General features: G+C 49.0%; 6 protein-coding genes across 6 annotated transcripts; 3 read left to right on the top strand and 3 right to left on the bottom strand.

Moving 5' to 3' along the window:
* Positions 1 to 1,604: 1,604 nt before the first annotated feature.
* Positions 1,605 to 3,286, top strand: N7489_001694 (FAD-binding oxidoreductase; the record flags this gene model as incomplete). The annotated part of the gene is made up of 2 exons (XM_056707449.1): positions 1,605 to 3,200; positions 3,254 to 3,286. The coding sequence occupies 2 exons, from the start codon at positions 1,605 to 1,607 to the stop codon at positions 3,284 to 3,286; spliced, it is 1,629 nt and encodes a 542-aa protein (XP_056571751.1).
* Positions 3,287 to 3,700: 414 nt separating this feature from the next.
* N7489_001693 (STE20 family serine/threonine-protein kinase) lies at positions 3,701 to 5,609 on the top strand (the record flags this gene model as incomplete). The annotated part of the gene is made up of 4 exons (XM_056707448.1): positions 3,701 to 3,746; positions 3,827 to 3,894; positions 3,968 to 4,135; positions 4,188 to 5,609. 4 exons carry the CDS (start codon positions 3,701 to 3,703, stop codon positions 5,607 to 5,609), a joined length of 1,704 nt encoding a protein of 567 aa, XP_056571750.1.
* Positions 5,610 to 6,117: 508 nt separating this feature from the next.
* Positions 6,118 to 7,373, bottom strand: N7489_001692 (phosphotransferase family protein; the record flags this gene model as incomplete). Its single annotated transcript, XM_056707447.1, has 2 exons — positions 6,118 to 6,845; positions 6,893 to 7,373. The coding sequence occupies 2 exons, from the start codon at positions 7,371 to 7,373 to the stop codon at positions 6,118 to 6,120; spliced, it is 1,209 nt and encodes a 402-aa protein (XP_056571749.1).
* A 1,327-nt stretch (positions 7,374 to 8,700) lies between these two features.
* N7489_001691 (uncharacterized protein) lies at positions 8,701 to 8,973 on the bottom strand (the record flags this gene model as incomplete). Its single annotated transcript, XM_056707446.1, has 2 exons — positions 8,701 to 8,769; positions 8,791 to 8,973. 2 exons carry the CDS (start codon positions 8,971 to 8,973, stop codon positions 8,701 to 8,703), a joined length of 252 nt encoding a protein of 83 aa, XP_056571748.1.
* A 632-nt stretch (positions 8,974 to 9,605) lies between these two features.
* On the top strand, positions 9,606 to 10,057 carry N7489_001690 (uncharacterized protein; the record flags this gene model as incomplete). The annotated part of the gene is made up of 2 exons (XM_056707445.1): positions 9,606 to 9,784; positions 9,862 to 10,057. The coding sequence occupies 2 exons, from the start codon at positions 9,606 to 9,608 to the stop codon at positions 10,055 to 10,057; spliced, it is 375 nt and encodes a 124-aa protein (XP_056571747.1).
* A 1,499-nt stretch (positions 10,058 to 11,556) lies between these two features.
* Positions 11,557 to 13,006, bottom strand: N7489_001689 (uncharacterized protein; the record flags this gene model as incomplete). Its single annotated transcript, XM_056707444.1, has 4 exons — positions 11,557 to 11,952; positions 12,093 to 12,235; positions 12,290 to 12,588; positions 12,645 to 13,006. The coding sequence occupies 4 exons, from the start codon at positions 13,004 to 13,006 to the stop codon at positions 11,557 to 11,559; spliced, it is 1,200 nt and encodes a 399-aa protein (XP_056571746.1).
* Between the last annotated feature and the right edge of the window lie 1,277 nt (positions 13,007 to 14,283).

Below are 14,283 nucleotides of genomic sequence, written 5' to 3'. Positions count from 1 at the left end.
TAGCGGAATTCAGCGGGCTTGGGGGGTTTTTGATCTGGTACGAAGCAATGCTTTGATAGAGGAAGCTTGCTTTTCCAATTGCACACAGTTTGAAGGTGTTTTTGGATCCCAATCACTACCCCGGCTAGGGGGGGGGTTGGTGTAGTAAGCCGAATATCCAGCTTCGAAATCACCCTATCTGGTTCAAAGGGGACTAAACCGGCAGATTGGAAGCTGTTTTTAACAGTCTCTGTTTTAAAAGCTTCCTTTCGTGCATCAGGGTAAGCTTCGAGGAAATCCAATTTATCCACATGATTGGATCCGCACCGTATCCGGAATTCAACCAGTCTCCCATAAGCCCGTTTTAACACTGTAAAACAGCCTATATCCAAAGGTTGTAAAAGATGGGATGAATGCGGAGGTATACAGATTGGTATAATACGGTTTTTTTCGCAGATTTCGTCAAATTTCGGGGTTAAATGGCTTCCATAGCTATCTAGTATTAAAAGCCGATATACCCCCTTCATCCGTACAGAAGTGGTAGGAATAAAGAGCTTTTCAAGCCAACGAAGTCCAATTTCGTTAGTAGTCCAGCCGTTAGGACTAACTTCGAAACGCTAGTCAGAAGGAAGGCTATCGAACTAGGATTCAATAAAGACTTTGCCTTTAAAAATCACACACGGTGGAAGGGCCCAACTAGTAGCATTCGTACACTTAATAACCGTCACCTATTTACGATTTCTAGGTTGTAAAAGTGCTCTCCGACCGTAGTATTCGCTTCTCGTAATCACCCTCGCCGTCGCCGTTAATCCTATCGCGAAACCGGTCTTATCAAAGTTATAAACGTCGTCCGGGTCGATCCCAAATTGTAAGATAGTTTTTTGAATAAGATCAAACCACCCCTTTATAACCTCCGGATCCTCACATTTCGCACGCTCGTAGTTATACCGTTTCGAAAACCGAGAGGATAGAAGAGAGCGTCTTTTCACATAGTTCGTCACCCAATTTTCGCCGACCGAAGGAACCGGGGTAGTACCGCGCTTTTTAAGGAGAAGATTCGCCATTTCTCGCACTATAGACGGCCGGGGAGCTGATCCCCGGGAATCTATAGAGAGAATCCATTTTTGAAGAGATTCCTCTTCAGTTTCTGTCAGTTTATGCGAATTTGCGCGAGAAATCGCGCGGTGTTGTACACCACTAAGCCGGTGGCGGAGAGTTGTACGCGGGACTTTGTAAGTGCGAGCAGCGAGAGCAACAGATGTAATATCTCCATTTTTAAAAGCCTGGATAGCTAATAAGATCCTACCCTCTTGCTCTGTTGAATTTGCAGAGGATTGGGAGCGGATTGGTGGCATGGTGGGTGGTTAAAGAAGAAGGTGTTAATTCATGGACGCGTTTTTCGGTGGGGTGGCCACTCGCTTGTGGTGGCCACTCGCTTGTGAAATACGTTAACCTGTTTTTAAAGACCATGTAAGCGTTGAAGATGAAATGCCGAAAAACTCCGAGATCGAATCAAAATCGATGGGGACCTGAGGAGCTCTCGGAGGCAGATCGGAGGCAGATCGGAGCATCTCCACTTGGACATTCCAAAAATTGTTCCTCCTGTATGTTGTAATTCCTCAGCCATGTCTGGTGCCAGGAACATCACAGCTGCTTTGCGGCGGGCCAGAGTGCCTCGTCCCAGACTTGCCATTCGTACTGTCCAATTCATCACACCTTTGACTGCGCGCACCTTCAGCGCCAGCTCCACTCGCACCTCCGATTCCCGCCAGATCAAGTTCACCAGCGACGCCTACCCCAACCTCAAGCGCAACCCCAACTTCGCCGAGATCTCCGCCGACGATGTTGCACACTTCAAGGAGCTTCTGGGCTCCCAATCTGCCGTGATCGATGGCGTGACCACCGACGCGACGGACGATATCGAACCCTTCAACAGCGACTGGATGCGCAAGTACCGTGGCCACACCCGGCTTGTTCTGAAGCCCAAGGATGCACAGGAAGTCAGCAAGGTGCTGAAATACTGCAACGAGCGCAAATTGGCTGTCGTGCCGCAGGGTGGAAACACTGGCCTCGTCGGTGGCTCGGTGCCAGTCTTCGATGAGATCGTCATCAACACTTCGCGCATGAACCAGATCCGCTCCTTCGATGCTGCCTCCGGTGTGCTGGTCGCTGATGCCGGTGTTATCCTTGAGACTGCCGACCAGTATCTCGCCGAGCGGGAGCACCTCTTCCCTCTGGACCTGGGTGCCAAGGGATCCTGCCACATTGGTGGAAATGTTTCGACCAACGCCGGTGGCCTGCGTCTCCTCCGCTACGGCAGTCTGCACGGCAGCGTGCTCGGCCTCGAGGCGGTCCTGCCGGACGGGACTATCGTGGATGCACTGTCGACTCTACGCAAAAACAACACTGGCTACGATCTCAAGCAGCTCTTCATTGGCTCCGAGGGTACCATTGGCCTCGTGACTGCTGTCTCTATTCAGTGTCCCCCGCGCCCCAAGGCGGTTAACGTGGCTTACTTTGGTCTGGAGAGCTTCGAGCAGGTCCAGCAGGCCTACCTCGCTGCCAAGGGTCAGCTCTCGGAGATTCTCTCCGCGTTCGAGCTGATGGACGGTCGCAGCCAGAAGTTGGTCATTGAATCCACAGGTAACAAGCACCCTCTTGAGGGTGAATATCCATTCTACTGTCTGGTGGAGACCAGCGGTTCCAACGCCGAGCACGACATGGCCAAGCTGGAGTCGTTCTTGGAGAGCGTGATGGGCGACGGCATTGTCGCCGACGGTGTTCTGGCCCAGGATGAGACCCAGTTCCAGGCCCTGTGGCGCTGGCGTGAGGGTATCACCGAGTCCCTGAGCCACTTGGGCGGCACCTACAAGTACGATGTGTCGATCCCATTGTCGGATCTGTACCTGCTGGTGGAGGACTGCAAGGCCCTCCTCACAGAGAAGGGTCTAGTTGGTGACGATGACTCTTTCCCTGTTCGTGCCGTTGTTGGTTATGGTCATATGGGTGACTCCAACCTGCACTTGAACGTTGCCGTGCGACAGTACAGCAAGGAAGTGGAGAAGGCGATCGAGCCGTGGGTGTATGAGTGGATTCAGAAACGCCAGGGCAGCATCAGTGCTGAGCATGGCCTTGGCGTTGCTAAGCGGGAGTTCATTGGTTACAGTCAGAACGAGACGATGGTGAAGCTGATGAAGCAGCTTAAGAACCTCTATGACCCGGTAAGTGGAGTATCACTGCTATGTGTGAACAATTGCTAACTAATTTATCTTAGAATGGAATCATGAACCCATACAAGTATATTTAGAGCTAGTCGCGAACGTTTACAGAATGTTGTATAGGGATTGTTGGAGCATAACAAAAGCCGAGAGCAAGTAATAATCACATTATGCACAAGCATTCACAAGTATTTACGCAGATCTCCAAGTAAACCCAGTAAAATAAGTAAATGATCATCCTTCCAAGACTATATTAGCCATGTTGTGGCTAAATCCGATCATCTGAGTGGACCCCTTGCTGATATACCCCAGTTGCTGCCTGAGGCGACCCGTTGCCATGTGAGACGGAGCTTGTTTGGGGATTTATGCTCCACCCCTTGTCATCGCCTCTTCACTCTCGTCTTGACCATCCAAAGTCCCAAGCTATTCATTCATTACTTGGATGAGCCCTGTCGACATTCCCTGTCTGACCGGAGTAGCTAGCTGGGCTAAATTATTGCGCAATGGACGACATGTCGAGTCATTACCAGGTGATGGAGGAGCTGGGAAGTGAGTTGACCAAAGCTCTGTTTATTTTACTTTTTTTTTTTTTCGCATTTCCGTCGGCTAACCGTATTCTCCGTTTGCAGGTGGTAGTTTCGGAGTCGTTTACAAGGCCATTGATAAGACCGACGGCGAGATTGTTGCCATTAAACACGTACGCTTTTCATATTTTGATCTTCGAATTGCAATTCACGCCTTTTCCGTTCGATTGTTGACCCCCTTCTCAGATAGATCTCGAGTCCAGCGAGGATGATATTCAGGAGATCCAACAGGAAATTTCTGTTTTGGCTACCTGCGCTAGCCCCTACGTTACACAATACAAAGCCAGTTTCCTCAAGGGGCACAAACTATGGATTGTTATGGAATACCTCGGAGGTGGTTCCTGTTTGGATTTGGTACGTTTCTCGCTATTTCCTTTACTGTGAGGTACACCACTAACCGTCCCAGTTAAAACCTGGATGTTTTAACGAAGCTCATGTGGCCATCGTCTGCAGAGAACTCCTCCTGGGCTTGGATTACTTGCACAGCGAAGGCAAGATCCATCGTGACGTCAAGGCTGCCAATGTTCTCCTTTCTCAGACCGGAAAGGTGAAGCTGGCAGACTTTGGTGTCGCCGCGCAGCTGGTCAACATCAAGTCGCAGCGCAATACATTCGTCGGAACTCCATTCTGGATGGCACCGGAAGTAATCCAGCAGGCTGGATACGACTTCAAGGCAGACATCTGGTCTTTAGGTATCACAGCAATTGAGATGATCAACGGAGAACCCCCGCATGCCAGCACACACCCGATGAAAGTGCTGTTCCTGATTCCGAAGAACCCCGCCCCTCGCCTTGAAGGCAACGAGTACAGCAACACATTCAAGGACTTTATTGCCCAATGCCTGACGAAGGACCCGGATCTGCGGCCGAGCGCAAAGGAGCTCCTGAGGCACAAATTCGTCCGGAATGCGGGCAAGTCTGAAGCACTCCAAGAATTGATACATCGCAAACAGGACTGGGATGGTGGCCGTGGTGAGACGAAAGACGTCAAGTACTATGCCGAGTCTCTCAACACCATGACCAGGCCCGAGGATCTCGATGATGACGATTGGGTCTTTGATACAGTCAAGCCTCCTCCAATGTTCAAGCCCAAGGGCACGGACTGGATGACATTCGACGAGGAGGAGGAAAACGCGCCTGATCCAACTCAGATGCTTGAAGATATGCATATAAGCGCACCGCCGCCACCGCCTAAGCACCAGGCAAACTCCACCGTCCGCCGAGTTCCTACCGACCGATCTCCGTCTGTCAGACGGGCTAATACCAAGCGTCGCTCAAGTGGGGTCAAACAGCCCCTTGGTCTAGACTTAAGCTACGGCAACAGCCCGTCAACAGTCAGACAGTTCCGCCGGGTATCGGACAAGGTCCCCACCGATCTGAACCCGGCCAAGCATGGATTTGATGAAAATCAGAGCCCAAAGACAGTGGCCACCGACACTTCAAGCAAGGAGGCTCAGATTGGACGACGGGCATATAGCAAGGCAGTGGGAATGTCCTGTCAGGAAGTCCTGTCAACAACAGGAGATGGTGATAAGCGCGAGGCAATCTCCAGACTCGCCGAAGCCTGGAGCGATCTGGAAATGGTCGACCCCGAAGGCCTCTACCACATCGTCAGGATCATGAACGAGAAGCTCCAAGCAGACTCCCGCCTGTCCACTCTTCTTCCATCCACGCAACCGGATTCCCCCTCGCGGCCACGCCTCGTGCTGGCCCAAAACAACCCACATCTCAAAAGCCACCGTCGTCGGCAATCCTACGTTCCCGAACCTCAACCCCAGTCACCCCCCATCCGTCCCTGCTCAAGCTGCACCCGGTATGGAACACACTAAACAACTCTCCGACGTCCTCTACCAGCGATGGTCAGAGGGCCTCCGCAACCGCTGGGGCGGCTTCTAGTTTCCCTCAATCATCCTCACGCTTCCGACATCAACCTACATCCACCTCAACACCCCTTACTACTCTTTCTTCCATTCGCTGTATAGACCCCATTTGGCGTTCTGACACTTGTACAACTCTTTGCCATTGGCTGCATCATTGGTGTCCGTTCGTTCGTCCTGTTTACTGTCACTTACTCTGGAGGGACTGGTCCCGGAGTTCCTAATGATCTGGTGTAATATTTTTGCGCTTTCTTCTGTACTCTCTTTTTCCCTGATAGAATGCTGTCTGTGCTTCTGTCTTTGTCTATTGGCCCTTGGTCTTGTGTGATTTTCTTTCTAGGTATTTCGAGGAGTACTAGAACATACTACGTCTGAAATGTGATAAATGTCTTGATTTTTGCTTCGCTTCGCATTTCCTCCAATATAACTGTGCCCAGAAACAAGACGAAGCAAACGCCATTCAATCCTCATTCCCTTTCTTTATGGGTACTCCCACAGATCTATCCGGTGTAAAATCGTCCAGTGCTCTACAATAAATCCCCAGCTTTCCTTCTTCATACCTCGTGTAACACGATGACAGATTCTGATAATATATCGACCCCAATATTGAAGAAAGTCCATCGTCAGACGCCATCTCCTTCTCAGCCTCCGCAACGCTTCGCACATACTCCTCTCGTTTCTCCCATAACTTCCTTGTATCATCAGCCAACGGCTTTCCATCATCATCATATCTCCACGGGAAATCCAAGGCAGGAGGAAGCGTGTATAGGAACATCGGGAATTCAACCCTCTCCCAGGGAACCGTACCGGCATGTTCCCAGTCAATAATCGACAGTACATTGAACTCAGCATCAACAATGACATTGCTATGGAGGAAGTCGGCATGTTTAAGTGGGAAAGGACCCTCATTTCGAACCGTGATATCGAACCGATGCTCCTTGATCCGTCGTGGGTAATCGCCAGTCGATTCGATGACATCGTCCTTATACTCTTCCGGTAGCATAGCTCTCATGCTTTCCTCTGATCTCGGGAACGTGGTGTGCTCGCCCCATGCTGTGAAATACTCTGTTGCCGTGTTGAATGGGCCCCCCAGATCTGGTATCGCTTCGATTTCGTATGTGCCGTCAGCTCGCTTAGCTATCATGCCGATTTGCGGGAACCGGATTGTTGATATCGCTGCCTGGCTTACTTGTTAGATGGACTTGGAATATCGAAGGCTCTGGAGGTTGTGAGACTTGCATGGATGCGTGCCATTTCGTGATAGAACTTGGCTTGGAATTGAGGGGGTATATCCTTACTACAGAAACCCGTAAAGTCCGTTCCTGTGTTTCCGGGAATAAATTGCATTATCATGAATGCACGGCCGATGAGGTCTGGATTTGTCTCGTAGCCGTAGACTTCTGGCACGGGGACATCTGTTTGCTCGTGGAGGATAGAGAGCGTGGAGATCTCGTGGAAGAGTCGTTTCTCGAGTTCGCTGGTGAGTTTGTGCAGTTGGATTCGGGCTATCCATTTCATACCATCGTCGAATTCGAGAATCCTGGCTAGATGGAGGCCGCCCAGGTTGTACTTTTCGTGGATGTGACAGTTTCTGGTTGTTGGTTTCTCGCTTTTGCTGTTCCTCAAGTTGATGACAAATTCCTGGAGAGCGGTCCAGTTGATCTTTGGTACCTCCTTGTCATTGTCAATGTCTGTTTTCCAATTGAGAGAGTCCATTCTCGAGGCCAGTAGTGAGATAGGAAGTGTGCTCAAACGATATCTTGAGAGATGGAAACGGTCTAAGCATTCTGAAATATGTAGGAGGAAGTATCAAATAGAACTGCAACTAGCGGTGTGCTGTATCTTCTAGCCTTGCATATGCATATGCATGGATCTAAATCCAAATAAGCATATCTCCTGGATAAACCAGCTACATACACATCTAATATATGAAAACTAACCATCTCCTTACCATTGAGTGGCAACTGCAATGGATAGCTTGGTTTAAGGATTTCTAGATTGACTATTTGATTATAGTCCAAGGTAATCTGCCAAAATCCTCCCTGGGTGGCCGAGTGGGTGAGAGACACGAGGTCATCTGATTGCTGGGTGGAACAATGAGCCCGGGTGATACCGCGTTGGGAAGCTCAGTCAATGGTGAAACTGGTCAGGGTTTCGATCCTCATACCAGGAGTAGTTGGGGTACGGATTCTTTTTTTTTTTCCTCCTTTTCTATATAGACCTTTTATTATGAGAGTCTCTTCACTTTCTTCCTTTGGCTCATGCCTGAGTCTTACGCTGCATCGTCTTGATATGCCACTGGTCTAACATTTGAAGCCAGCGCCTTCCCCAACCCTGCTATCAGGTATTTAGTTTTTCCCATATTCTCGCTTTCTCCGGTTGAGCCAGGCAAGCCTGCTTACAAGGATCAGGTTGAGCCAGTTCAATAACTCAGACTTTTCACCCACAGTACCGCCCCGGCTAACACCACCGCCCTTACATTAGCCAAGGGCTGTTACATGGCCTTTTCGAACAGAAGTCTCCTTCTTAACCACAGTGAGTCCTTCCTCGCGCACCCGGCCCCCGCGCTGCCAAAATGACTACTCGCCCTGAATAATTCCGGAAGACAAAACCCTATCATGGAAACAACCAGCCAGCAAGCAGACAACCTAGAGAAGTTTCTTCAGGCAGTGATGTCGACTTGGAGAAATTCATGTCTCTCTTATTTTACCAGGCAAAGCAGCCATGGAAGTTCCCGAGGTCTATCGTGATCCACCAAATAAGAAGGTGGGTCCTTCCCGAGAAAAGTCCCCACTTTGAAGCTTGATGGATCCATGGGTCATTTTATGGTCTGGCCAATAGCTCAAATAGAAGACTACCTAGGTAGGTACCTAGGTACCTACCTAAGGAGTACGCATGCATAAACTGATATCACCATTCTATCTATTGTCCTTATGAATACACATGTTATATTACCCAAGGTAACATTAGAAGTAGAACTTCCAGGGCATATTTGCAAGCCGTCAGAGTATGCGATATTATGACTCGTACGCGTTGACCCTTACTAATATGGGCTCTTGTATCCCGAGTGCCCAACTGCTGCTCGTGTGTCAGTGACAAAAACATCCATACACTATATTGGGAGTGGACTGACCTGCTCACTTTTCTTTTTCACTGCCGTTTCGAGTGCAGATTTCCTTGCACGGTTCCGCTCGCGCTTGCTTCTAGCGAAAATGGCAGTGTCAACCATTAGGCCAACCCTGGCGGTACCCGTGCTAATCATAGTGCTATAGAAGGCCGTGATAGCTTTGTGGCTCTCATCATTTGCGCTAGACATAGTGGCTGTGTGGTGCGAAGAAACTTGATGAAGAGGTATCATAAGTTGTAAAAACTGAGCTGTACTTGTTGTCCAGATCCTCCACTTAAATAGTAAGTAATGGCCACAATTATTAGACTTTGCATCATGAACGAGCAACAACTTTTCTCTGATGGCTTTGAAGGTTACTAATGTTCTTTGTCGATTAGAACTAGCGGGTTTGAATCCGGCCTGGTATGCCCCCTTCACTCATCCAAGCATGGGAGGGGGTAGCTGCAGCATTAATGCGATAACACAACTTTCCACCCCAGCTCATTGCTACATACGTATGCAAGTATCAGAGGAGAGACGTTGCAGACAAGGTAAACAAGGTGACGCACCCATATTTGCGACCTATTTCTACTCCGGTTCTAAGTCAGAGATCCTACGGTCTATATTAGCGTAACTCTCAATGCCGGGAGCACAATGGCGAAGTGTTCATTCCTACCCAACTAGGGCGAGCCAACTGACGTACCTGCATCCTGCACGACCTGATCCTCAATTCCAAGCAAGTATCCTTCACTCACCGCCATCTCTCATCTATCGCCTCACACTTCTTCATTGTTGCTATTGCGATGTAAGCGACACCCACGGAGGACCATCAGCCTCTAAACATGGTCGACCCACAGCAAGATCGACCACAGCCAGAGGCAAAACGACAAGGTCGTCCACCCCATGAATCCACGTCTTGGCATCCCCATAATGCGAGGCAATGGAAGACCTCTGCCGGCGGACGAACTGTCAAGAAATCTGCAAGTCTGGGCTCAAAACACGAAACGGGGATCTCTGCGTGGTTAGCCAACTCTCACCTCAGTCTATCACCCATGATAATTAGTCCCTGCTGGTCTTCTTCTAGCTCCATCCTGACAGCTTTGCCGCGCTGCGTTGCGAATACTCTGTCCTTTCCATCATTTCTCAGATTCCCTCCCCAATTGGCCACTATCGCATTATAGGCGCTGATTGCAAGTCTGATGTCCCTGTACTGGGCTCGCCGAAGGCCCGCTGGCACCACTTTGGCAGCGTGTCAACGAGCCAGCTCTTGATCTTGATTCACTACTTCAGATGAAGGGCGAATTGCTTGACTACGTTCGATCATTATATGTCAAAGGAGCCAGTGGAAGGCACAAGAGAATGAGCAGTTGAGTGAGGTAGAGCGGATGTTTACTGACTTCTGTGCTCGTGTGAATGAAAGGGATAAAGCGATATGCAATGACTTGGTCAAACACGACGACCAAGGATGAGGAAATAGGTTGAAATTGACGAATTGAATTGATTACCTACCTACCTACCTAGGTACCTACCATAGCGGATACTAGTACAATCCTTTTTTGGGGTCAAAATATGATTCTAACCAGACTTTGGCAGGTAATACGTGTCGATAATCTGCACATGAGACAATGGTAACATTATAGTGAAAAGTGAGGATACCGCACTAATAGAAATACCTCAATAACGGGATCTTCTGGAGGGGCGGACGATTGAGTTCGGGTTGTGGTCAAATAACACAATTGAAGACATGTCAAAGTATTTTCGAAGATGGTACACGTTTCGTAGCCCAGAGGCCATTGCCTGCTTCAGGGAGAAGGTACGGTGTTATGGGGATGAAGATAATCAATCAAATGACTAGGGCTTTGGCCAGGATGCTGTTCCGATACTAGCAAGGTAGGGAATTTTCACTTAGAACTCAAGACGCAAGTAGCAAGTCTCGATAGGATGCTGTAAACCAATCAATACTTTCAGCGGCTACACCAGGCCATTCCCTGTATCTCCCCCCTTGTTCTCTTACATTGGGATATGCCGAGATATCCAAGCCTCTATACAATCACACCGGCAGTCACCATGTCCGTTTTCTTCCGCAAGCTATCTGTTGACCCACTCTATCAATGGAGTCTAGTTAATTGAAGATAGTTATCAATCTCTACCCATTACTCGCACTTTTTACACTTCTCACATCCGAACATGAAATTTTCCTCTCAGGAGGATGAAAAGGTATTCCCCGTTCAGTCTACAATTTGATCAATGGCTGAATTGAACAAAAATAAGAAAGGAAAAAAGAAATTCTTGTGCATCATCCGTGAATCGAACACGGGCCTCGTCGATGGCAACGACGAATTCTACCACTAGACCAATGATGCTGGAGGACCAAGCGAATCTGAGAGCTGATTCGTTGGTGATATGTGGAGAGACCAGATTATGATCTATGAGTCAAGAAAGGGTAGATTCTCATGGACTATGAGAATGGATTTCTGCAGGTCCAGTTGATGAACGGAAGTATAAGAAAAACAGACCAACAGAAGATGTCCGCGGAGTTTACCTTGTTTGCAAGCTAGGAAAGCGAGACTAAGGAGCAAACACCTACAATTTGAGATGTATAGTTGGATGTCGAAGTTCAGAGCAATTGAATTCTTGAGCAAGCTAGTTTCTGGTGGATTCTATACATTTTCGAGCTTGTTTCAACTTGTAGTCCAACAGGCCTCTGATTGAGTGGAGTTTGACTGAGTGGAGCTTCTATTATATATACATATACTTATACAATCGCCACAGATGACATACAAAATGGAAAGACTAGGTTTGGGTGCTCTCGTCGGATACATCCATACCCTCTCCCTCCACAGGCTTCGTCTTTCGGGACATCCACTCGTGACGCAAGAGCCCCAGAGCCGTTGGCCGATCTTCAGGATCCCATTGTAGCGCTTTTCGCATCCACTGCAAGAAACCCTCTACATCCTCGCCGTCATTTCCAGCTACCAGGCTCTCGAGACTTCGTTCTGGTATGGGAGCTTGGCCCGTCCAATTTCCTTGTTCATCCCAGAACATGGAGGCTAGTCGCGTCTTCTCGCGAAACTCTGGTGAAGGGTGTCCCAGTAGAGAAACCAGTTCCGCGATGTGGACCCGGTCATCAAAGGCTCCGTCTGAGTTCCGTCCCTCGATGAGCCCTTGGGATTTGGTGTAATTCCATGTCTGGATAAACTATGTAAGTGTCTTTCTTTTGCCTCAAAATAAAGTACCCACAGCGACCGCAGCAACCCAAATATCTGCCTTGTGGTCCAATTTTGATTTCAAGACCTCTTCAGGGGGCCTGCAATGTTTTTCCTCGATACCGGACATATCAGCGTCCGGGAAGTCCAGACGGAGGGAACGCCGTCGCCTGGGAGTATCATTGGGGTGATAAGCTCGTCATTGCTGGGTCCAGCAACTCGTCTGTCGCCGGAATCAACGTTGAGTGTTTTGTTTGGCATTATGCCTACTCTGGGAATCAGTCATTCATCCCTCAGAAAAAAATCGCGAGGGAAGTTACGGGCAGTCAGATAACAATCGGTGTGAAGGAAATCCATCATAATCAGCATTTGTTTCATCGTAGACCTCACCGAGTCGAGATCCAGCTTGTCCCCCGCATGCACCTGTTCTGGGTCTAGCGACGGTGCCTCGTGAACAACACAAATATGACGGCCACGAGGACCCTTGATGGAGAAGCGATCGCGAACTTCGTGAAGAGGGCACTTGCTCTCCTGGTATAATTTTGGTGGGTGGATCCGTCCATAAGTCCTGAGCATATGGTCCACCACATAGATCTTCAATACAACCAATCTCGGTTCCCTGTTGTCAAACTGAGAACTGGAGCAGTGTCGTTCCGGCTCAGATGAGACACTCACACAAGATCACCAGCATACCAAATAGTTGCCGTGGGCCCATAACCGATTTTCTGCAGAATCTGGTACCTGTCGTTCAGGATTTCTTCGTGCTCGGCGGGGTACGTGTACACCTCATCGGGCTCATATCCCATCGCAAGCTCGTCCTCGATTTTGAGGGACGAATCCAGTAAGCCGAGATCGAAGACTGGGAAGACTCTCGGGTTGGACGTCCATTGTGATGAGCATCGACGCGACCAGGCAGTTTTTCGATCAAAGGGGGAGATCAGTCGGTACGCGGAAATGGGAAGTTGGGTAGAAATCCCCGATCTGTGAATAAGCCTGGAATTGGACCGAATATGCGGAGCACATGCTCTCCAGTTCATGACGAAGACGCGGTTGTTGGCGAATGCGCGCTTGGCTCCGGCGTGCGGTTGAATTGCGGATGACGGGTCAACCCCTGCAATCTTCCCGAGGTCTATTTTTATCTCGGCCTTTTTCTTTGTCGCTTTCTCATCAGTAGAAGGGCATTAACTTGGTTTTTTTATGATAAAGGGACTATTTCCACTGTAAACGCATAAATAAACAGTTGGGAAGCCAATTCTTAGTGTGCAGCCGCTAAAAATAAGCTTAAACAACATTGGCCGTCAAGCTCTCGCCTTCCACCCGGGGACCCCACAACATTTGGAGTCTCGCAGTGACGTGCCCACATAGACTGAACGCAGGCTCAACCTGTCACGTCAATCCATCGGGGGTGTCTCTGTTTCAAATCTGTACCCTACATATGTAGTCTAGGCATTTGGTGAACGAAAAAAGATGGAATGTATTTTGGTGACTACCTATGTACGTAGGTACATAGGGAACTATACAATACAATCTTGGAAGAGGATGTGATTAACACCCCCATGTATTCCGTGGGACCTGTCAAGTGACTATGGAGCCTGAAGGCTCAGCCACGACTTTGTCAAAGAACTTCCACGAGAAAGACCGGTTTGTTTTTGGTGTAGACCTATATGGACCTCAACAACCTTGGTAATGTTGACGTCTTTATGTATAGGTGATGCACGGCCCTGTGCCTCGCCTGCACTATCTCCGGGGGCTACGGAGAGATAGTGGGCGAGAGGGCTGAGAGAAAGAAGAGAAGAGGAAGAGAAAAGGAAGAAATATGGGAGGAGCCCTTTTATACCCCCAAGAACACGTACCTTCCTCGAATGAGCACTTGCGTACTTTCCTAATCTATCTCGTGACTCGATCGCACCTGCCTTGAACAAGGGAGCGCCCTGTTGTTCCTTCCAGACTTACTTCCCTAGGTAGGTAGTAGCCTTCTCTACATTGCATACTAGCAACCTTGGAAAACTAGGGCTGTTGACATGGCGGGAATGTTTCAGTCTTTAACGGACATTACATATGTAACAGCTGAGATACTCCGTGCTTGAACCACGGACTCTTGAGCCACAATATATCCTTCTTACTGTTTAGAATGATATACAAGTTCACACGATGTATGTCGATCTATACCCGAATACCTCGATGCCAAGACCTCCACGAAACGGGCTTAATAAGATAATTAATTGCCCCCTGAAACACGACTCGTGCGGGACCCGCTGTGGGCTGGACTCAGGAGACTCGGAGCTATTATTTTCTCCCCTTGTCAACTCTCTGT

Source organism: Penicillium chrysogenum, assembly GCF_028827035.1.
Source record: "Penicillium chrysogenum strain IBT 35668 chromosome Unknown utg000001l_segment0_segment0, whole genome shotgun sequence".
Lineage (NCBI taxonomy): Eukaryota > Fungi > Ascomycota > Eurotiomycetes > Eurotiales > Aspergillaceae > Penicillium > Penicillium chrysogenum.
The sequence above is the reverse complement of the archived record's forward strand: the minus strand, read 5'-3'. Positions and strand labels throughout refer to the sequence as shown.